General features: G+C 40.0%; 1 protein-coding gene across 5 annotated transcripts in view; it reads right to left on the bottom strand.

Annotated features, from left to right (window-relative positions):
• DOCK5 (dedicator of cytokinesis 5) overlaps nt 1–24,045 on the bottom strand; it is a 234,684-nt gene that overhangs the window by 15,482 nt on the left and 195,157 nt on the right. For 4 of the 5 annotated variants that reach the window (XM_037813182.1, XM_037813181.1, XM_037813183.1 and 1 more), the window contains 9 exons: nt 23,604–23,708; nt 19,685–19,826; nt 17,085–17,166; nt 16,417–16,501; nt 15,890–15,976; nt 13,857–14,033; nt 4,153–4,236; nt 3,370–3,507; nt 1,700–1,866 (listed from right to left, as the gene is read on the bottom strand). In XM_037813182.1, the coding sequence (XP_037669110.1) occupies nt 1,700–1,866; nt 3,370–3,507; nt 4,153–4,236; nt 13,857–14,033; nt 15,890–15,976; nt 16,417–16,501; nt 17,085–17,166; nt 19,685–19,826; nt 23,604–23,708 (1,067 nt within the window). Of the gene's footprint in view, nt 1–1,699; nt 1,867–3,369; nt 3,508–4,152; nt 4,237–8,504; nt 13,756–13,856; nt 14,034–15,889; nt 15,977–16,416; nt 16,502–17,084; nt 17,167–19,684; nt 19,827–23,603; nt 23,709–24,045 lie in introns of those variants that run through there. The other variant, XM_037813184.1, reaches the window with a different exon arrangement.

Raw genomic sequence — 24,045 nt, 5'->3', positions numbered from 1 at the left:
TTTTAAAACTTTCTGACTCTATAAAAACTTTTTACATGTACATATATAAATTTTGAAAGTAGTATAATATTGTTTAAAAACAGTAACTTTAGACAGAGAAAGAACATACCTATATTCACTTCTTTAAAATACCTTTAATTTGAACATATGGAGAGGCATTCCATGTCTTTGGCAAGGAAGACTCAACAGCAAAAAGCTGTTATTCCTCCTAAAGTTAGTCCAAAAACTTAACATGTTACCAATAAAAACAGCAATATAGAAAACCCAATGATAAAACTAGCCAGATGAATACTGAAAGGGATTACTAGAAATTAAAAACATTTTAAATCTATAGTAATTAAACCTGCTTGGTATTGGTGCATTATCAGACTGCCAGATCAAGGAAATAGAAGAGAAAGTCCATTAACAGACTAAAGCACATAAAGGAATTTGATTTTTAATAAATTTGACATTTCAAATCAGAAGAGAATAGAACCTTGTTGTTCACTAAATGTTACAGGGATAACTAGATAGCCATTTGGAAAAAAAGTGAGGTTGTTTTCATGCCTCATATCTTATACTAAATTCCAATGGATCACATTTAATTGTGAATAATGAAACCCAAACGTAGAAGGAAAAAAAACAGTATTGTCTTTCATAGGGCCAATAGAAAAATGGGCACAGAATATTTGACCATAGGTCACAGAAAATAAAACACAAATGGCTCCTACACAAATGAAAAGATGCTCAACTTCATACAAAATAAGTAAAAAATAAACAAACCTATACCAAGAAAAATTTTTTCACCTATCAGATTGTCAAAAATTAAAAAGTTTGATAATACAATTTGGTGGTAAGGGTGAGGGTACACAGGCACTCTTGTGTTGCTGGTGGGGGTATAAATTGATGTAGTCTCTATGGAAATCAGTTTGGGAATAAGTTTCAAAGTTGCAAATATATATCTTTGACAAAGCAATTCCACTTCTGGGATTTTTCTCACACTGATATACTTGTAAATGTGCAAAATAATGTTTGTTTAAGATTATTCATTGCAGCTCTGCTGTGAGAATAAAAGACTAAAGCTCCATTAATAAGCACTAGAGGAATATATTGTGGAACAGGCAGACAATGGGAGTGGAAAAAGCAAGGTAAAGTATCATATGCTGTCATTCATAAAAAAAAAAAGTGCAGGGAAAATATATATTCAGGTATTGCTTTTGCATGTATAAACAGCTGCTGGAAGATTACCAAGAAGCTGAATGTTAACATTAGCTGCCTCGAAGGAGTGGAAGTGGTGGTTGGGAGCCAGTGATTAAAGGGAGGTTTTTCATGGTATACCATTTTGCACATTGTGTGAATATATTACCTATTCATAAAACAAATAAATAAAAAATATTAAAAATTATTTTCAAAATTTGAAATGAAAAATTAGGCAATGACTACAAGTCAACATGAAAAAATAAGTATGTTTTAGGGGGTAGAATTATGGGTGGTTTCCTTTCTTTTTTCATTTTTAGGAACTGTTATCATCATGTAAATAATGAAATTCCTCATGAGGAAGACAAGAATGACCAAAAGGCAAGTAACCAATGTACTCTGAATTATTGTTCTCATGGGGTGATACTTCTACATTGACCAGGTTTCACTTTAGTGACCAGAAGCAAACATTAATAAGGTTGTTACCCCACCCTTCCAGGTGATTTAAGGATAAAGCCCTTACCCATCAGATCCTGGTCTGGAAGGAGCATTATCAGATGAGTTTGAAGAGGTGGAAATCACAGAGGATGTCACTGAGGTGATGGACAATCTCCGCAGGGTAGATGACATGATGTAGGGCAGCACAATAGACCCCGTGCGGCTTTGCTTCCTGTCAGTCAAGCTGGGAGGCTGAAGCACACAGGACCCCTCATGGTTAGCTGGGCTGGAATTCAGCCCATATGAACTGGCACATCCAAGATGTTTGTTTATGGCTAGTGCCCACTGATTTGGCTGGCACCCCATTCTGATTGGCTGATGCCTATGCTGCATCAGTTGCTAAATATTTCATCTCTGTTATAGACAGCTTAGGTTAAACCTACCCCGTTTCTAAGAACAGAGAAACTTCATCCTAATTTTCTGACAGACACATGAAGGAGAAAAAACTATGCTGTGCATTAACCCCCAATAAAGTAGCAAAACCCTCTTGTCTGCTTCTCCAACATGGCTTTTCTCAACCTTTTGAAAAACAGAATATTGGTATAAGAGAACAATTTCAGATTCAAATTGTAGACCTGAAGCTTAACCTGGAGAATCCTAAGAAGTAAAGGATATTGATTTACCTTCACGAGAAAAGTCAGCAGTAGGCACCAGTAGAGGCACCAGTAAGTTACCGCATCAAATTTATTTGCTAATACTGAGCTGGTTATAATAACTAAGCTCATTGGGTAAAGAGCACACCTCTGCCATCTAGGAACTTAAGTGCTAAAAACAGGTGTTTTTAGAAGACTGTTAACTAGCAGCAAGCTAGGAGGCAAATTATTAGGAGGATATGACTAAATACTTTGATGTCTGAAAGAGATGGTCAAAAACATATTCCGGACAAATCTGTAGTGGAGATGGCCATAGGAGAATAAGGAGAGGAGGACATGAAGAAAAATTCAGAACTTTGATTTGAGGGAAGAGAATTTGAAATTCAGGGGTTCAAGAATAAGATAAAGAAAGCAGGGTGAACTCAAGAGAAAAAGAGCAGATCACTGAAACTGGACCCAATAATATAATCAGCTGCTGGAGAGAAGACTTTAGAACATGCATCCCTCCACCCAACTTCTCAGCAGAAAAAAGAGAAATGTGATTGTGAGAAATGTGTTAGAATTTTCAAAAAAATCATGAAATCAACCACATGGATTGTACAATACAATTCAAAATTCTTTTTGAAATGCTTCAAAGATGTGATGATCATAAACTTTTCATGAAAATAGAACACAAACTATAAGAATTTGGCTAAGTAGAACAGGAATAACCAATGTCTGGGATTAGGAAAACCTCAGCTTCTAGTTTAGAGGTTCTCAAGTGTGGTCCCAGGACCTGCAGCATCAGTATCACTGGGAACTTAACTATCAATTCTTGGGCCATAACCAATTCATACTAAATCAAAAGCTCTGGGGATCAGGCCCAGATATCTGTGTTTTCACAAGCCCTCCAGGTAATTCTGATCTTGCCAGTTAAGAACCTTTGCCAAGTACAATGATTGTTTAAGATCATCAACATCAGAAAATGCTCTCTCACACTGTCCAACACATTCATTCCATGCCTATACTATCACGACTGATTTGGCATCTGAAAAACTGATCAATGTCATAAAAGGTAAAATAAACTAGAAAAAGTTTTAAGATTGTTTAAGACAAAGCCTACCAGTGTTATAACCCCATAGAGCTTTTCTACTTTGTCCTTGAGTTCCCGGAAGCAAGAAGACAACCGATCATGCAATGGCTTCAGCTGTTCTGTCAGCTTCTCCCCATGGATGCGGATCCCTTCTGTTAGCAGAGGCATCTGGAAAGAAGGACATAAAAGGAAAAAAATACGTTTAGGAAGAGAGATTCTTCATTTTGGGGTGGGTGATGAATAGGAGGGGTGAGGGACGGGTAAACGGGTATATCCAGCACTATCAAATGAGAATGTGTCTTCTCAGTCTAGGACTTATTAACTAGACTCACTTGGGCCAATGATCTAGAGAAATATGCATACCAAGGAAACAAGTGGGTGCTAAACTGGGGAAGGGCTGACAGATAAGGAAAATCCAACCAAGCCCTGGGAGCATTTCGGTGGACAAGAAACTGATAAGTTTAAGTAAACTTAGACTGAATTTGATGGCTGCATTTTCTACCACTGATCACAAAGCAGTTAGCGATTTTAAAATGAGGCCAACATTTCTCAGCTGGAAACACAGGTCAGGATGCCAACTTAGGCTTTCAGAAGGCGTCTCTCTACATTATGCAATTTAATCGAATGCTCTTACTAGGCCTTGGTAACTTAAAAAAAAAAAAAAGTTATGGCTCCATAAGAGAGGGAAAACAATGTCATCTGTAAAAGTGGGCTTGTAGATTTCAGCCATAGAAAATCTGGCAGTCATGCACTGTGGGCACGCCTGGAATGTAGTAGAAAACTGAGCAGTCACACATTTCCCTGGTGGCATACCTGTAATGCTATTAGTTGCTTTAGCAGCTCAACCTTCTCTTGGTCTTCAGGATGCTCTTGCAAGTACTTTTCAGTAAAAAAAGCCTAAAAGACAGCATTTGCAAGTATAAGTTAGAACATATTCCTATTTGAGTATCTGACTTTCAAAGAGAGGAGGAAAGCCTAGAAGGGTAACAGATGTCATCAAACTAAAAATTCATTCCTTTCCTGGCAGAGCTCTCATACTTTACTGGACAATTTGAAAAATTAATATGCTATTCTGTCATCTTTCTGGAATCATGCATTTCCTAGAGAGAATATATTCTCAACAAGCACCACATTATCCCTTCCACACACACATTAATTAAACAAGTCATCAGCAAAGCAGCATATCTTTCATTAATAATATTAACTTTCCCAAAGAACTAAGAACTGAATATACTATCTAAAGGCTACTCATTGGACTAAGTGCACAGACATTCTAAAGGAAAGGGTACCAAATTAATAGGCAGGAGATGATAGTTTTTTTAGCTGTATTAGTGACAGGTTATACCAAATGTTTACCCCACATATACTGAGGATTAAGAGCTGCACTTTCTTACTAATCACCTATCCCAAAAGACTCGTTTGAGGATGAAATGAGACACAGATATGAAAATGTTTTGAAAATACTAATAATATTATATTAAATGCATGTCACCCTTAACATCATTAACAAACATTCATGGTCCCTACAGCTAAGACATTATAATAGGAGTTCCAGGAAATGGCCTAAAACCCAAACTCAAACAGGCCTCACACTGACCATTTTAAAATCAAAAGTCAATAGGAAAGAAAAACAGAAGTCTGCAGCAAAAAATTTCCATCAGAGTCCAAAACAGGACTTATATTTTCTTGCTGTACCTTAACCTTCATTTCTGAAAATGCTTTCAAAGACAGACCTTCAAAGTTCTCCTTCACTCTCTTGCTCCACTGCTGTGAAAGCCACTCATTATACAAAACCCGAGAGTTCCTGAAACCACAGGATTCAGTTATAAAAGTGATTGGCCCATTTTGTGTGAAGAACAGAATATGTGTAAACTCTTTATCTTGTTGGGCAGAGACTATAAATACATGTAGCCCCAGTTTCATGAAAAGGAAGCATGACAGTACATTTGCAAAAGAACTCCCTCTAGCCAGTTTCATATTTAGAGGGACTCGTAGTATAAATGCAAAAGTAGTATTTGCTTAAATCCTCACCAGTTTTTACCTTTCAAATACAAGTGGCTTATGTTTTTGAATGTTAAAAGAATTCTTTTTGATATATGATAAAATGCACAGAAATTCCTAAGCCATCAGTTGGGTCAGGAAAAGTCCCGGGCTGCGGGAGTGTGTCCAGCTGAAAGAGCAAAGAAGTACCAGGCACAGACTGAGACATGAATTTTATTCGGGTGAATTTATCTACAGGAGAAATTCAACAGCTCTGAAAGCAGTGGTTCAGAGAGTAGGAGAAGCTATAGGGGCCCGAAACCAAGACATTCCAGCTGGTGTGAGATAAAGGGGTCTTGTAATATTTAGATTAGCTGCAAGCTAGGAAGGGAGTAACAATCTCAGTTCCGGGAACCAGTGGACCTTGGAAAGCTTTAGTTAATACATCACAGGAGGGAGAATTGACTATCTGCACACTCCCTCCCTCTGAGGGGGGCCAGTTACATTTTGTTTAACTGCCCTGGGTCACACAGGCTGCTGGGTGCTTTGGTTGCACAGAATCTTAGGGAACTTTCCCAGCCCTGGGCTCCCACAAGCCACCCCATGCAGCAGTCCGTGTTGACCACAGGATAGACATCGCATCCACAAGTCACAGCAACAAGACAGTAGGCAACAGAGCACAAATAAACAAGTACATAAAGAAAGTAATCCTATTAAAAGTGCCACTATGGCCATGTTAAAGAATTAAACTACTTTGACAGAAGATTATCAGACAAATGTTCAATATTTTGTATATGATTTTGCATATGAATTAAAGTTTGTGAGATGTTATGTGAATTTTCAGGTATATATACACAACACTGGATATTTATTAGAGCACAAGTGCCACCCTGAGTGGCAGAGAGAATATTTAGAGCCATTCATTCTATTTCGCAAGACTACTTTTTAAAGTTGTGTGTGTGTGGTTTTTTTTTATTTTTATAAGGTGGAAGAACAAATCTTTTGCAACTGTTTGGAGTAAAAAGATATCCTTTAGGGTCTGACTTTGAGAAAGCAACATGTTAAAAGTTGTTAGGTTTGAAACAGTATTTGGTTTCTTAGTTAATTCAAGTTAAGGAAAAAACTTAGTTCTTTTAAAAGTGAGATGATTTAATTAAAAAATCAAGAACACAATAAAGTCAATGCAAAGTAGAAAGAATTATTCTCATAAAACACAGACTTTCTGCCTTTTACATTGATTATTCAAAAAAAAAAAAAAAAACACTTTTATAACCTCTGACTAAAAACAGACCAATAATCCAAGGAAAGTTTATTACTTTAAAAGAGAGAAAACTAAATTTTAGTTTGCATCCATATATTATTTGATGCTAAAGCTTTTTTTAGATAAACTCATTAAATATTACCAAACTTTGACTGTAAGAAATAAATTTCGTTTTCTGCAAACCTCCTGCAACTTTCTATATATATTCAGGTTTTGCTCTACAATTTTTTATTTCTTATTCTGTAACAGCTAGTCATTTAGGACAAAATTACTTTCTTTTTCCTTTGATAAAAACACATCCTGTATCCCTTACACACTTAAGTTACCAAAATGATTCTGGAAACTGTTTCCAATCAAACATCTTACAATTTACAATTACCATTAAAATTGAACTTGTCAGAATAATGTTAAATATTTAAAACACTTCACTCAATGCATTACTGAAACAGTAATATATAATCTTTAACAAGAATTAATGACACATGTAGGTATTAAACTGGGTGTTCTAACAATATACAAACTAAGTTTCCATTACTACATAGAAGAGTTGCAGGTGAGGGGGTACCATGAGGGGCTTTTTAAATACCATATTTTCTCTCCCTGCAGTGGCAGGGAGCCTTCTGGGGTGAGATCTACAGTCAGTTTAGACATAATGAGGGTCTGCTGCATACAGTTCCTGGGGTATGGAAGGACCCAGATTGGTAAGACAAATAACTTCTGACATTTTATATATAAATTGTAGCCCAATAGTTAAATTTTGTGTGACCCCCAATACCCCATGGATTTAGGATTCCCAACCAGCACAGCTGCATCGGCCAGGAGCATGGCCAACTGATCTTATTTTCCCCACTTTCTAAATGCTTGTGGCACAGGCAAGAGCAAGTTATCATTACCTCATTATGGTTGCAGCATTGCTAGTCCTTTTACCTGTATTTGCAGGGCTTGCATGGGTCCTGCAGTTACTAATTCAATGGGAGCAGGGGCAGTTGCCCAGAGTTTTGAATTGAGACTGGTTAGAGCTGGATACAACTGCCAGGTCCATTGCTTTAAAGACTGTTTATCATCTTTTAAATGTTCCTTTAAAAGCCCATTCATTCTTCCTATTAATCCTGCTGCTATGGGGTTTTAAGGCAAATGGAATGTCCATAAGGCATCATGTTCATTAGCCCAGGCTTGGGTTAATTGTCCGATAAAGGGGGTCTTCCTATCACTGTCGACATGTGTAGGGATCCCAAAAAAAGGCACTTAATTTTATTAGGCTATGTATAGTTGCCCTCTGGTTAGCTTTCTCCACTGGAAAGGCCAGTAACAATCCAGTGGCCATGTCTACAGCTGCAAAGGCATGTTTTGCACCCTCAGATAACGGAAGGGGCCTGTGCTGGTTTGAATGTATTATGTCCCCCAAAACACCATGTTCTTTGATGCAATCTTGTGGGGGCAGATGTATTACGATTGATTAGGTTTGAATCTTTGGATTATGTTGTTTCCATGGAGATGTGACCCACCCAGCTGTGGGTAATGCCTTTGATTAGATTATTTCCATGGAGGTGTGGCCCTGCCCATTCAGTGTGAGTCTTAATTACTCTACTGAGCTCCAGAGGAGTCAGACAGAAGGAGCTCATGGCTGCAGCCTAGAGAGACATTTTGGAGATGGCTGTTGAAAGCAGACTCTTCCTAATGCTTCAGAGATGCTAGCCCAGAGTTTGTTCCGGAGAAGCTAAGAGAGGACAAAATGCCCCAAGAGCAACATTTTAAAGAAAGCACAGGAGCTGAGAGAGGAACTGGAATACAACCCAGGATCAGCAGAAGTCAGCCATATGCCTTCCCAGCTAACAGGTTTTCTGGACGTCACTGGCCTTCCTTCAGTGAAGGTATACTCGTGTTGATGCCTTAATTTGGACATTTTCATGGCCTTCAGACTGCAAATTTGTAACCAAATGAACCCCCTTTATAAAAGTCAATCCTTTATAAAAGTCAATCCATTTCTAGTATTTTGCAAAACAGCAGCATTAACAAACTGGAAGAGGGCCCAATGTAATCTACTCGCCCCCAGGTGCCTGGAGTCTGCTCATGGCCAATGTGGCCAAGTAGAAGAGGGAGCATTCTTGGTTGCTGGAGTGAGCAGGAGATGCAGGCATCCAAACATTTTTTAGCTGTTGTCTCATGATGGGCACCTGGAATTGCTGAGCCAGTCTCCACAGAGTTTGGTGTCCTTGGTGTCCTGTTTTTCTGTGTAACACTCAGCAGCCTCATGCAATGCTGGCTCTAGGCTACGCACTTTGGCCAGAGCATCTGCTTTAATATCGCCTAGTAAAGAGGTAGTGTTATGGGCTAAGATGCACAAAACAGTTACTTTACACTTGTGGCAGGCAGCCCAGATTTCTTCCCACATCTCTTTTCCCACAAGGGGCAGTCAATGTCAGTTCATTGTTCCTGTTTCCACGTGGCCATCCACACTGTTAAGCCTTGGTACACAGCCCAATTTTCAGTACAAATGGTTAGTGCATAACCTGGGTCCTGAACAATTACCATCCACACGGCTCTTAATTCAGCCCACTGGCTGTTTGCATAGTTCTGGTTTCCCATCACACAGATTTAGTGCTAGGCTGCACAGCTACTGCCATCCAAGTTGTGGGTTTCTCATGTGCTGATCCAACACTATACCAGGCAGAATCAGGTATACTGCCATATCCATCAATGGTGGGCACAAATACAGCCACCTCAGCAGGATCAGCAGGGAGGGGCAATAGCATTCCTCCACATAGGAAACTGGCCCTAAAATATTGTGCATCTCTGCATTTCAAGGGCTGCTGTTAAAAACACTGCATTGTAGCAGGTAAACCTTCCACTTGGTCAGCGTGCTAAGCTGAGCACTTCCTGAATGGGGTTTGGTGTCTGTGTGTCACACATCCACCCCAGTATGGGGATGGCTGTCTGCAGCATCAGAGGGCAATTTTGGGTTACTCTTTCAACTTGTAGTAATGCATTATAGGCAGCACACAGTTGTTTTTCTAAAGGTTTATACTGCAGTTCAGCTCCTTTCCAAAGTTGAGACCAAAAGTTCATGGGTACTTGTTTTGCCTGTTCTCTTTGCCACAAGCCCCACCCAAAGCCAATTTCTGTGTTCGCCACCTCCAATTCATAAGGCACATTCTGATCTAACCTCCTTAGGGCTTGAGCTTGTGCAATAGCTTGCTTAGCTTTTTCAAATGCAGACTGCTATGGAACATCCCATTCCCATGCTTTTCTTTTCCTAAGCAGAGTGTAAAGGTTTTAGAATCTGTGCTAAATGGGGTATAAATTGTCTCTAACAACCCAGTAAACCAAGAAAAGCCATTAATTGCTTAGGAGCATGCAGGGTGGGGTAACACTGTACCTTCTCAACAACAGCTGAAGGGAATCGTTTTAGTTTTATCTGACCAGACAACATTTAAGAATTTGACAGAGCATTCAGGCCTTTGTAATTTGTCCTGATTTACTGCCCATCCCTGGTTTTTGAGGTGGGCCACTATGGCCTTAGTGGTGGTTTCCAATTCTGCGAGAGTTACTGGTTAGCATAATATTATCAATATAATGGAAAAGAGTGACCTCTGCTGGAGGTTTCCATGTTTCTAAGTCTTCAGCTACTAAACCATGGCAAATAGTGGGACTAGAACGATATCCTTGTGGCAGCACAGCAAAATATACTGTTGTCTTTCCCACATGAAGGTGAATGCAGGCTGGCGGAGGGATCTAAAGAAATACTAAAAAAAGTATTAGCAAGATCTAACACAAAATGAAAGTGGCCTAATTGAGTACTTACATCTTGCAACAAGATAGCTATATTCGGCACAGCTGCAAACAAAGGAGGAATTACTTTATTAAGTTCTCTATAATCTATGGTCATTCACCAAGTACCATCAGATTTCTTTACTGGCTGGACTGGGCTATTAAATGGACTATGAGTGGGGATTATAATGTCCACTCTTTCTAATTCTTTGAGGTGGCAGTTATTTCTTGTTGGCACCCTGGTAGTTTATACTGATGTATTGCCACAATACGTCTGGGGGAAGGCACCTTTTGATCAGGAGCTGCTGCTGGGGTGGCAGCAACTGCTGCACCATCTTCCCCTGTTGGGGAATCAGGGTGTTGAATTTGCTTTGTTTTAACCTTTTGTTGGAGCAGAGGATGAACGTGTTTATTTTTTTCAGTTTCAATTTCCCAGTCAGACTGGGGCTCATCACTTTCTGATAAGAAATCAAAGGGGTCCCACACACTGGGGTCCCACTCAGAGGAAGTTAGGATACTCCTAACTTGCCCTTTGGGCAGCTTACGCCCTCTCACTCTAGTGCACCAGCATGACAATGTTTCTAAATTTTCATCTACATGGTGTAGCCTTTCATTTCATACATCCTTTAATTGTGCTTGGGCTAGCCACAGGTCTCTTTCCAGCCTAAGCTCTTCCTCTAGGCAGCAAACTGCAGCTTTGGCAGCCAGAGCCATTTTTTGTAGCTGAACATACAGCCCCTAAGAGGGGCCATGTGATGGCTGTGGTGGCCTGATGGCTTTTCTTTTCTTTATGAAAACTCAACTGTCCTGGGGCCTGCTGCAGGAGGGCTACCAGTCCAGCCAGGGAGTTCTGTGCATCCTCATACTCCCTCAGTAGTCCACACTCATCCAGGAGGACAACCACCCCTCCCCACATGGATATCACAGGCTATCCTAGGATTCCCCCCCAGGGAGTCTCCCTTCCCAGAATTCATGCACTCAGTGGCCAGGGTCTCTCTGGCCTCCTGGCTGGCTCACCAATTGTCCCAGCCTGCGGGAGTGTCCAGCCAAAAGACCAAAGAAAGCACCAGGCATGGACTGAGACATGAATTTGATTAGGAGGAACTTACCTACAGGAGAAATCAAACAGCTCTGAAGGCTGCAGATCAGAGAGTAGAAGTGCTCCACACTTAAGTGGGAGTCAGCAGGGCCAGTTATACCGGCCAGAAACAAAGACGTTCCAGTGGGTGTGAGATAAATGAGTCTTGTAACATTTAGATTAGCTACAAGCTAGGAAGGGAGTAACAATCTTGGTTCTGGGAACTGGTTGACCTCGGAAAGGTTTAGTTAATATGCCACAGGAGGGAGAATTGACTATCCGCACTCTCCCTCCCTCTGAGGGAAGTTGGTTATGTTCTGATTAACTGCCCCAGGTCACGCAGGCTGCTGTGCGCTTAAGTTTTACAGAATCTTAAGGAAAGGCCTGGACCCTGGGCTTCCACAGGGAACATCAGACCATTGTGCCATGAAATTAATTTCTTTCTAGCAGATTCCTGCCTCAAAACAGAAAGGGTGGATGAATTATGGGAAGCAGCTCCTGGGTTTTTATCACTTAGGCAATGAGTAAAGGGCTGGGATAAAATAGGTTATATTTCTCAAATATATAGTTAAGCGTTTTCCCATTGATTGCAATAGGTCATGGCAATTGATTAACTTTTTCTAACATTCAGATAAGTGAAATCAATTAAAGTATGAATTAGTGTTTCACATCAAAGGTCCTAATTTTATTTATTTATTTGTTTATCCTTTTTTTTTTAAGTTAGAAGACTGTGTCCCATTGGAAAGATTTTGTATGAAAGTTATACGTTATAAACAGATTTTGGCATATATGAATCTGAGTTTAGGTCATTCTTTAAAAATCAATACTTGGAAAATATATCAAAATTAGTACCAAATTTCTTCTAAGAAAAACTACACACTGAAATCATTAGTATAAAACCAAGTATTTCAGGCTGAATACTGTTTTTTTATTGACACCCTTTGTATCACTGGGAATGGACTTCTAAGGAAAGTTATTGAAACCTATCATGGGTAAACTAGAATTTCTCTCTGGTGTTGAGATCTTCCCAGCTGCTGAGTATAGTCAGAGTGAGGAAAGTTGAAAGGTTGAAGAGTGAAAAGAGAAGAAAGATTACTAAAGTAGCAGTCACAGGCCATTGTAACACCAATCATGAAGAACATTCAAACTGCACCTTCTGCTGCCAGTATATAGGGAAGTAGGATGCAAAGTGACATTTATCAAGCCTCAACTATGTACGAAGCACTGCATGACATTCCTTATGTATGATATCTCCTTTAATCCTCAAATCAATCCTGTGAGTTAGATATTTCCCTCATTTTACAGATATGAAAACTGGAGCCTATAAAGGTTAAATATCTTGCCCAAAAGCACACAGGAAGTCAGATAATGGGCCACAGGTGGGATATAGTTAATAGCACAATTATAAAAATGTTCTTTCATTAATCGTAACAAATGTACCACACTAATGCAACATGTTAATAACAGGGCAGTATATGGGAATTCTATTTTTTTGCATCATTTTTCTGTAAACCTACAAATTCTCTAATTTAAAAAAAAAAATAATGGGTCATAGGAATGACTATTCAAAAGCCCATGCTCTCCAGGTCATCATATGCAAATGGAACTAATAGCATCAGCCTACCTGAACATCCTCTCAACCTTCCCATCCAACTTTTCCTTTCCATTCACTCCAGGATATGCTATAGGGGCTTACTTGCCAAATGTTCATTTTCTTTTCAAAAAGCATACTCCAAAATTATTTAGCCACTGAATATTTACCAAAACAATTCAAAATCCTGCCTCTACTAATTTAACTTACCATACACTGAATGTATTAGTTCAGTTTCAAATGGTGTTATATCCAAACCCTAAGCAACAAATTACAAAATGCAGTGAATACTCCTTCTGCGGTTTTTTTCAGAATAACAGATATGACACTTAGTTGAACTAACTGAATTGTAAGAGTCAGGGCCATCACGTATTCATTCAATGTATAGTGCACAAAGTCTGGGGGAGGGGAATGGTGGAGTTACTAGAATAAAATTCTAAACAGAGTGTGGATTGGCATACCCCACAGATGCTGCTTCCTTTCTAGAGCGTCCTGAGTGCTGGGATTTACCCGTTAACTTACTTCCTTCCAGGAGAGAGGGAGTAGGAGACAAAACGGCAGGTGAATCAAGCACAAGTATATTGGGTTGATCTTCTTTCAGTGATTCTTTCCTAGGCAGTAGCCTAAACCTGGCTGGGTGGCTGATGGTCTCTAAGGAATGTGAGGTCAAGGACAATCTTGTCATTAATTTGATGTGCTCATTCGTAAAAAGGAGAGAATGAAGATCTCTCAGAGAAGCTGCAAGAGATGAATTCAAATTTGCTAACTGCACAATGCCACAGAGGAGCCATGGACACACTGTGCCTGTGAATCCTTGGGGCTCCTGGGACCCAGCCCACCTTTTCATAGTTGGAGTAACCCCCCATGACAGCTGGGTCTACGATGCCATTGAGCAGCATGGAGAGTGGATGCACGGAGAGGGACCGGTCCCAGGCATGCTGCTGGACACAGTTGCTGATCTTCTCATTGGTGAGTTCCATGGTTTCAATGGCATTCTCCAATGGGCTGATTTCCTCCTGGGTTAAAGAAAGCATGGAAGGAAAGGGCACTTGGAGATCTCCAAGGCAAAACTGACAAAAACCAATGTACACCCCTTAAAAGGTATAAAACATCTACCAAGCTTGACTTTACTTGTTAAGTTTTGTTTATTAGGATACACACTTACTTGAAATGGTGTTGTTAAGATGCAAAATAAGCTATTTAACATCTTAGAAAGTACAATAATGACTTAAAAATTGGAGCTAGGGTAACAATTATTCCTTGGGCAAAGCTTCTATAGAAATTTTTGAGTAGATAAATAACAATAGAATAATAGGATATTTGACCCAAGATACTTCTCCACCACCAAAAATGTCCACTGTCAAAAACCTTAATGTTTATCCCATGAGAAAAGGTATGTGCTCTTGGGAGCCAAATATATAGACCTTTTTAGGCTACCATCTTTGTGTGGATTCTGTGGTTAACAAAAGTCAGAAAAAATAGGATCTATTAGAATATTCAGGTTGAATTTTGCGTGAAAGTGGAATGTGATGCAATAAAGATTCAGAGAGAATGCCTCTCGTAGAAGTGTCTTCAATGAAAAATCATCTCCTTCTATAGTCCCATCTCTTCATTTCACCTATTATCAGCCAACGTGATCTTATATGCCAGACTTGATTGCAAGAGTCTCTGTATAAAACTCAGATTCAAACTTAAAGAATGATGATTTATCACTACTGATATGGAACCCATCACATTTCAGTTCAGATTTGTTCAAGAAACATTTCTTGAAAAACCATTTTATGCCAAGCACTGTGTTATGCACCATAGATACAGAAATGATTACAACATCATTCATGGCTGGGAAGAGCTTATGGTTTTAGTGAGGTCTCAAGACGTGTGAAACAATACAATGTGGCAGGTAATTCATTAGAAAAATGGCTGGGTTGCTACAGGGCACAGAAGGAGGACATTGAAAGCACACGGGAATTCCCAACATGGCTTCCTGTAGAAGCCGGTGCCTCAACCAACTCTCAACAGAAGCTAATTAGGTTTAGAAGTGGGGAAAGGGCATTTCAGGCAGAGGAAATGGCCCAGGGTCATGCAGGATTGAAATGGCGTAAAATGAACAAGGAGGTTAGTTCGCATAGAGTCCAGGGTGTTAGGGAGGGAGTGGGAAGAAATAGGCAGAAGAGCTGAGTGACAAAGGCCCGAGAGCATGTGCTAAGGAGTGGGAACTTTATGTTCAAGGCACTAGGGAGCCATGACTGGGTTTGAAGCATGAGAGTGATATGGTCAGGTTTATGCTATTGAGTTCACACTCTGAGGCAGGGAGGAAAATGGGCTTGAGAGGGCCAAGACAGGGAGGCCTATTAGGAAGCCTTGTCAATAGCATCAACCAGAGATGAATGAAGGATAAGAAAGAGGATGGGAGGAGGAGGACTAGAAACAAAGAAAACAGAGTCAATAAATCCATAAGGAGGTAAAGCAGGCAGTCTTTGGGAGGAGTCTAGGAGGACTAGTGATGTAAATAGCTGAGAATAAAAGAAGAAGAAAGGTCCTGGGACAGAAGGATATGATTGACAGGGAAATAGGCATTATTAAAAAAAGGCACTCAAAAATGATTTTGAGCACTGACAAGATCGCTAAAGGAGAAAACTCATTTGGTCATAAAAGAGTTGTTCACTGTGAGTAACCTTTAGGGTTGGTATTATAATATCAGTTTTATAAAGGAGTTCAATTATACAAGCAAGTCTTTTATTTCCCCTTTAAAAACAAAGTTGGCCAGAGAAGGCTAGCCAAGCTAGTGAGAATTGGAGGGGAATATGACAAAGGCTGTTAATGTATTTGGAGACAGAGAGATTTTTCCAAGTTCCCATCCCAAACCACTTACTGTTGAAATCTGTTTAACTTCAAACCACTTGAGAATCCCAGGAAAGGTGTACGCAGTTGTATACGTGGTCCTTTCAATCCACATGGTCTGGTGTAAGGAAGAAAATCAGAAATGCTGGTCAGTTCTCAGGTTAGTAGCAAAACTCCCTGATTTAATTAAATGAGATTCCTTTCCCAAATACCTCCTAAGCAAATGTGTCATATTTTCTTATTAAATTTAAGGATTCTGGATGTTTAAAGCTGAAAGGGATCATCTACTTGGGACCTCTCATCTTACATATGGGAAACTTGAGGTCCAGAGAGATGGGACTTGCCCAAGGTCATGTTAGCTGCAGACTCAGAGTCTGTTTCTGCAATTCCAGCCCCGAGTTTTCCACTGAGATGATGGGTTGCTGTTCAGGTAATAAACACAGGAAGCCTGTATCCTTGGGGATGCCTTCATTTCAGCTATATATGCTGCTAAGGTGTAAGGCCTTCATCTTGGCTGTCAATTTGACACAGTCTTAGAGGGTGAAAGGGTGGACTCACAGCAAATTCATTGTCTGGATCCTTTTCTCCTTTCCGAAATGGCCGGGAATATCTGAACTGCTGTACTTCATTGGCTCTGTAGTAGCTGGGGAAGAACAAAGCAACAACGCTGTATTTCTTCTCTTAAAGTAAGTACTCCCTGTTATGACTTCAACAAAACCTGGGACACATCTTTCAAGGTCTGAATTTAATCCATTCTATGATGTTAGACAGTCTTTACACTGAAGGCTTGAGGCAGTGCACAATTCGATTGTATTTCGCATTTAAAAAATTCCTGTAAACTACAGCTCAGTATTTTAAAAGGTATATGTAATTGCATCCACTTTCGTAATCTCATTTGTTTAGGTTTACATCAGTTCTATCAGGCAACTAGCTTTTTAGATTCACAAGAAATGGGATTGTGTTTTCAATCATTGGAGACCTCAGCAGCCAAGGTGAGGCCAGCCACTACTCAGTGGAAATAAGAGCTGGGGGATCAGAAGCCCTGGGAGTGAAACTTCTGACTTCCCTCTGCTTAAAAAGCAAAAACAAAAATTCCCTTTGAGTTACCAAACTCAATAAACATAGGTCCTCCAGACTGTAATGAATTTAAGGCTTTGATGGTATTGATGTGCTCCTGGACAAGCGTAAGACAGAGAAAAATGTTTTTAAAGAAAGAAAACACTTACTTTAATATCTGCTCCGGCACGGGTTTATCCTTGTAGCTGGGCGGCAGGCTCATCACCGGTTTTACAGTGAAGCACTGCATGTCTGAGGAGCTCGTTAGGGAAGGGAAAGGAGCTGGGACTGTGGCGGCTTCACCAGCAGAGAGCACCTCCTATTCCTCCTGCTTCACGGATGAAAATGGCACCTTCACCAATCATCCCCCTTTACCCAAATGTTGGGACTGCCTGAAAATAGCATTCCCATATGTATTATCAAATGTCTTATTAATTAATCAATCCCAGGATATTTTTGGTGAAACACCTAGCAAACAAACATACCAGGGTAAAATATCCATCAATAAAATATCAGGAAGTAGGTGATTAGAAATGGTTTAAAATCAATTTTGGGGTACAAGCATCCCAATAAAAGTGCCAGACTTAAATCCCAGGCAATAGGAATTTCTTGTATCTTTGGATACCAGTTTATCAAGCACTACAGCTGGGCCCTGTTCTAGGTGTTTTGAGCATGTTATCTCCAGTACACAGAATCATTCTTTGAGATGGATATTATTATTTTCCTTTTATAAATGAAGAATCTGAGGCTTATAGAGATTAAAAGCCAACATCACACAAAGATTAAGCGATGAAGTCAGGTTTCAAAACCAGGTCAGGGGTAAGACCTCTGCGGTGGTTTGGAGCTGCACACCCGAGAAAAAATGTGTTCTTAAAATTAATCATGGTATGAAGCCACAGAAAATAGGACCTTTTAATGAGATTACTTCAGTTAGACTGTGGCCCAACTGACTCGGGATGGGTCTTAATCCTATTACTGAAGGCTTTATAGGGAAACTCACACAGAGAAAAAAAAGCTACAGGGAGCAGCTGGAAAAATGGAACCAAAAAGCAAGGAGAGGCTGCATCTGCATTGCCCTGTGACAGAAAAAGTTTAGGACCAAGGATCACTGGCAGCCAGCCTCAGAATGCCAGTCTTTTGGTAGAAAGTATCACCTTGAAAATGTGTTGATTTTGGTCTTCTTCTAGCCTCATTCCCACTGTTTAAGTCAACCCATGTAGTGTTACTGGTTTTGGCAGCTAGAAAACTGAAACAGCCTCCTTCTCCAAGTTAATGACCTGCTCTTAGAAATAACTTATTTTTTTTTTAAGTCCCACCAGTACAGATATACTATTTCTAAATCTATAGTATTTAAACTAGAGTGTTTGGATAAGGTCCTGGATCTAGATATAACATTGACTCTGACAATATTTCTCAAAGTGACATCTGCAGACCACCAGCACCCAAATCACCTGAGGACTTATTAAAACTGCAGACTTGTAAACTGGCCCCCCCACCCCCCACCAGAGCTGCTGAGTTAGCCTCTCTGCAGATGGCTCCATGGTGAGTCTCATGTGTAACAAAACTTGAGAACCCCTGGGCTATGCCTTGCACTGTTACAGTTTACAAAGTATTTTCACATAAATGATCTCTTTTTTATTTTCAGCCTCATAAAAGTGCTATTAGGTATTTAGGGAAAATAAACTTATCCTCACTTTAGAGATGGGAAAACCAGGGCCTAGAGAAATTAAGCAACTTGTGCCAGATCAAGTTTACTGTGGGCAGAAGCCCAGGATTCCTGACTTTAAATCCTGTTCTTGAAGAACTCTTTATTCCCATGCAAAGAAGGTGCCTCAGTTGCTTTCTATACCTGCATAACTCAAACAAGAAATTATCCTGGAGGACCTTTCTTCTCTAGCTCTCCACTCTGTGTTAACAGGCTATCACTACTCTTCACCTCAGAAGTGTGTCTGTTTACTGATCCATGGCTGTCTTTCTAGAGCTACTTACTAATCGAAATCTGTAATAATAGCTAATATCTACTGAGTTTTAACTATGTGTCAGGCACTGTGCCAAGTGTTTAACATACATTTATATACCTAATCTTTGCAACAACTCTAGGAATTATCATCATCCCCATTTTACATATGACAAAACTGAGGCACAGAGAAGTGCAGTAACTTGCCCAGTGTTACACAGTAAGTAACAGAGCTGGGCCTTGAACACAGGCAGGCTGGCTCCAGAGCTCTTTCCTTATCTACCATGCTGTATTGGCTTCCTTTGTCTTTCTATTTATCTTTCTTAGAATACCGTTCAATGTTATATGGACTTTATTTTAGCATAAAAATTAGAAAGTTTAAAAATAACTTTGCTATGGAGCCATTATTATTAGCCATTTTTAAAAAAAGAAAGCATGCAATTAATTTTTCAATAAGTCATTATATTTTATAGAAAGGAGGTATGCATTTTTAACCAGAATCCAGAATCCAGAACACGAAGTCTGTATTCTCCTTAAGCTCCCCTTATGGCTATAAAATTTACCCTTTCATATTCAAGATTTTCTTATCATGTCTTCCTTCTAATAACTTCATAACCACCAGCTAAGGGTATTAGGTTCCCAAAGGTTTTATACAGAATGGGCAACTGAGTCAGAATGGCTAAACGAGTGTTCTGAAGACACAGGACATCTGTGCATGATGACAAGAGGCTGCAACCCTTAGCTTGTCTGGTTTAGCTGGTGCTCTACCAGGTTTAAGAACCTCTGGGCCATGTTTCCCCTTGGCAAGGATACACTGCTTTGGAGAGGACTTGATATCCTCTCCTGGAGGGGTGGTGCTGGTCATCTTCTCAGCATTGGGGAACTGGGTCAGCAACCTCAGGCTAAAGTCTTCTCTCCTCTCATACTCCTTCCCCCGGTAGATGAAGATTTTATTCTGCAGATCAGAGACAGAAAGGAAAATAATTACGTATGAAGAGTGAAGGGGTAGCTGGTGATCTTGGTACTGAGGAAGCCATTGAACTCCCCAAGCAAAGTTTAATGTGACAAGTTTACACTGAATATCTATTACATGCCTAACAACCGTCAGCTGATTCCTGAAAGGAGCTACTTTATTTGGGGAGTTAAGTCACAGATACACAAAATACTTGGAGCAGTGTTACTCGGAGTGTGGTTCCTGGACCACAGCCAGTCTGCAAATGGTCTGTACTGACGTGCAGGGAAATAAGAACTTGTGCCCCATGTAAATCAACTACACCACTAGGCATGCTGTTTAATTCGTATTTTTTTTTGTAGCAATACTTCCTAGAAAGGGGAAGGCAGTGCATTAATTATATCATATTTATCTCATTATGATCCTGTAACAGTTTGTGGACCGGCACTTTGAATAGCACATGCCTTAGAGAACATGTGAGGACAAAAAGAATCAACATGTCTTCTGACACAGTGATATGGTAACAGTATGGCAGGGGTCAGAGAGAACAGGAAGTTTATAGCAATTCCTAGTCAATCCTGAAAATCACTGTGATGGCAAGAGCAAAGTCTCATAAGAAATAACTGCATTAAATATTATTTCCCCAATTCCAAAATGTAGTTTTTCTCTTTAAATAAAACTGTTTTTTTTTTTTAAACAAATCATGTCAAAAGAAATTTCCTAGGCCCCGGGCATGGGAGTAATTTGTCTCATAGTTGTCCTTTCCTGGGCAAGTACAAATTTAGCCATTTATCTGCTCATCTCATCATCACCTCAGATGAGCAGTACACATTGGCAGCTCCACAAATGATTCATTTTTAAACTAAAATTTTACACCCATGTTGTCTTATAAAATGTCTTTAAAAATTAATTGTCCACTCAAGTAACAAATACTTCTTGAACAACAGTCATGTGCTAGACAGTAGGGATATTATGGTGACCCTCCTCTTAGAAAACTTTCTAGCAGAGGGAAATAAAAAACAAACAAGTAAACAAATAAGTAAACATGGTAACTTTAGATGGTATAAGTCTGGCAAGGGCAACATACCTTCTAGGCAAAACACTGAAGGCAGTAAAAATGGCCAGATCTTTCAGAACAGACCATAAAATTTTTCCAAGCCAGGAAAGCTCCATGTGATGGGTTTATGCATTATGAAATTCCATCACTGAGACAAACTGTGGTTGGCAAGGGATCAAAGTGCAATAAAAACACAAATTGTGAAAGGAATCAGAGAAGCAGAAGGTCAGTATCAACTAGCTCAACTTGAAAGAAAAAGCTTCAAAGAAGAGATGGGACCTGGTTGAGCATAGATGGATGGATGGGTTAAGGAGAGGTAAAGAAAAGGAGAGTGGACAACCAGCCATGGTAATTAAAAAGAAGGCGGCCCAGGTGCATGAAGTAGAGTTCAGGTAGAAGATAACAAGCTTGGGCTGGTAGGATGAGTAGGATGAGCCGGAATAGGAAAGGTCTTGAAAGGCAGGCAGGGGTTTCAAAGGCTGGGGGAATCCACTCGAGGTTCCCGAGTGAGGGGGTGAAAATCCAATCTGACACTGGAGTATGTGTCCGTCTGAGGGATCAGAGGCAGGACAGAGAGGGAGGAGGAGAAGTAACAGGATATGGTGTTTGATTCTATGCGAAGGACAAAGGAGATGGGGGAGGCAACTATGATTCTGAGATTACTGGTCTTGGAGCAGGAAGGACAGTGGTGCCATACGCAGAAATGGAGAAGAGGAGGTGACCTGCTTGGGTGGAAGTGGGAGGGATGATAATGCAATTTTGTATATTATGAATCTGAGGAAATAATCCATAATACAGAAGGTCATTTAGATTATATCATTCATAAGGATTTTATGTTTTTCAGTATACTTTAACAATGCATAACACCTACCAAGTACTTTACAGCTTAAAAGCACCTCCTAATGCTATTTATTGACTTCTCAAAACCACCCTGTGATGTGGACATTGTTTCTCTAACCAACACTCAGCCAGTGGTTGTGTGATTTGGCCCTAATCAGACAATTACTCAGCAGATGATTTAGACCCCAATTCTATCAATTGAAAGTCCCATATTCTTGTTTTGTCTGAACCATTGCTGTCTCCTACTTCATAGACATTATTTCTTGTGATACTTAACAATGGTCATATATAACAAGTAGGGGAGGCATAATTATCTTGTCTTGAATAGAGTACCCAGATTAATAGCAAAGCCAAGACTGGCACCTGTTGCAAGGCTCTGCCTGGACCATCTGTTACTTTTACTCTATTCTCTCTCCCTAGGCCATCTCATTCACAACAGTGGTTTTGACTACATGCAAATGACTCACTAATTTTTATCTCCAGCCTAGAACTTTCATTTCGAGATCCATATATCAAATTGTTTACGAACATCTGGATGTTACAGATTTACCTCATGTGAATTATGTCCAAACTAAACTTTTACAAACAACATATAAAGATGTCAAAGATCTTCTGTAACCTGGTCTTTTGGCTCTCTGACCTGTTTTTCCTGTTTGCTCTATTGTTCACACTTCTCCAGCCTCCTGGCCTTTGGAACTCTGTTCTCACTGTCCGGGACCCTCGCTTCTTCCCTAAAAGCTACTCGGCATATTCCCTGTCTTCTTTCACGTAGCATAATGCATTTGAGAGTCATTCATGTGGTTGCGTGTATCAGGAGTTCATTCTGGTTTACTGCTAAGTAGTATTCCATTGGATGCCTCAGTTTATCCTTTCACAAGCTGAGGGATATTTGGGTTGCATCCAGTCTTTGGTGATTATGAATAAAGATGATATAAATTTTCATATATAGGACTTTTTGTGTGAATAAAGGTTTTACTTTAATTTGGGTAATAAATATTCCCTGATCACAGACTACAAAATAGGTAGCCACAGAATACCTCTCTAGGTATTTTACACTTCAATTTTACATTTGTTTGCGTGATTATTTAATTAGCCACGTACTCCATTCGGTTGTAAAACCCATGAGGGCCAGGTACTACGTCTGACTGTAATCAGCACTGTTATCTGCAGTGCCTAGTATGTGCTGGCACCTGGTAAACATTCGTTAAGTATTTGTTGAATGAATGAATGAATGAACTGCCTCCTCATTAGGCACTGTTAAGAATGTGAAGCACTTCCTTTCCCACATTTTCTTTTCTTTTTTTTAATTAGGGAAAGGGAGGTGGCTCATATACATTTAAACATCTCTAAAAGAGGCTTCCTTTTTGTGGGAATGAGGTTTTTCTTTTGTTGTTTCCTAATTGCAAAATTATACAATTTACATAAAATTTTGAGGGAAAAAATATTCTTCTCACTGCTACGATAAAACTACTTCCATTTTTTTGTGAAACTCTTCCAGTCTTCTTGGGATATCTGCTCTCAAACTATTTCTTGCAGAAATTAAATAAAGAACTAAAGACAACAACCCACACTCTTCTCCAGTGTGACCTGCAGAAGCAGACCAGAGGAGGGTGGCTTTGTTTTCCCCTTTTCATTCCACCTGGGAAAAGTCATTTTACAGAAGAGCTGCCAGAATGCCCTGTTGTCTGGGGTGTGGGGTGCAGGGAGGGGTGAAGAGTCAGGCAGCTCAGGAAGTGGTTTCCCTCCTCTGCCTCCCACCGTGAGAACAAGGGTTGGGTCAGCAGCTGCTGCCACGCTGCCGCCCATCTGGAAAAGAGATGAATACGTTTCCTCCTTCAGACTAGAGGGCTTAAGGGCTTTGGAGACCACCCTCAGATTCTTACCCGCAGGAAAGAAGGAAAGCCCTGTCCATAGTATCCAACTGCAAAGTATTCTGGCTGAGGCCTCATGGCCTTAATGATGTTCTCGTAAAATGAGGCTCTTTTTTTCTGAAAAACAAAAAAAGACATTCCACTGAAAGGTTACAAGGACACTGTTCCGGAAGGAAAAAAAAAACAGGTTAGACTTTGTTTTGTTGTTTCCAGTATAACACAGAGAAATGAAAAGTCTTTGGAAAACATCTTACGGGCCAAAATGTTATCCTTCCCTTGAATCAGAAACTCCGGAAGTTCTGGAAGGTTCTGGACCTGGGGTCTGTGTATTAGCCTTACAGGGTCTGTGAAGCCCTGAAATTGTATGCAGAAGTATGTGCATGTGTGCATTCTTCTGTGCAGCAAGGCAGTGCATAGCTTTCATCACTTTCTTGAAGGGGTTTCGGGACCCTTA

The sequence above is a fragment of the Choloepus didactylus genome, chromosome 20, assembly GCF_015220235.1.
Source record: "Choloepus didactylus isolate mChoDid1 chromosome 20, mChoDid1.pri, whole genome shotgun sequence".
NCBI lineage: Eukaryota > Metazoa > Chordata > Mammalia > Pilosa > Megalonychidae > Choloepus > Choloepus didactylus.
Note: the sequence above shows the minus strand (reverse complement) of the source record. Positions and strands in the feature narration are given on the sequence as shown.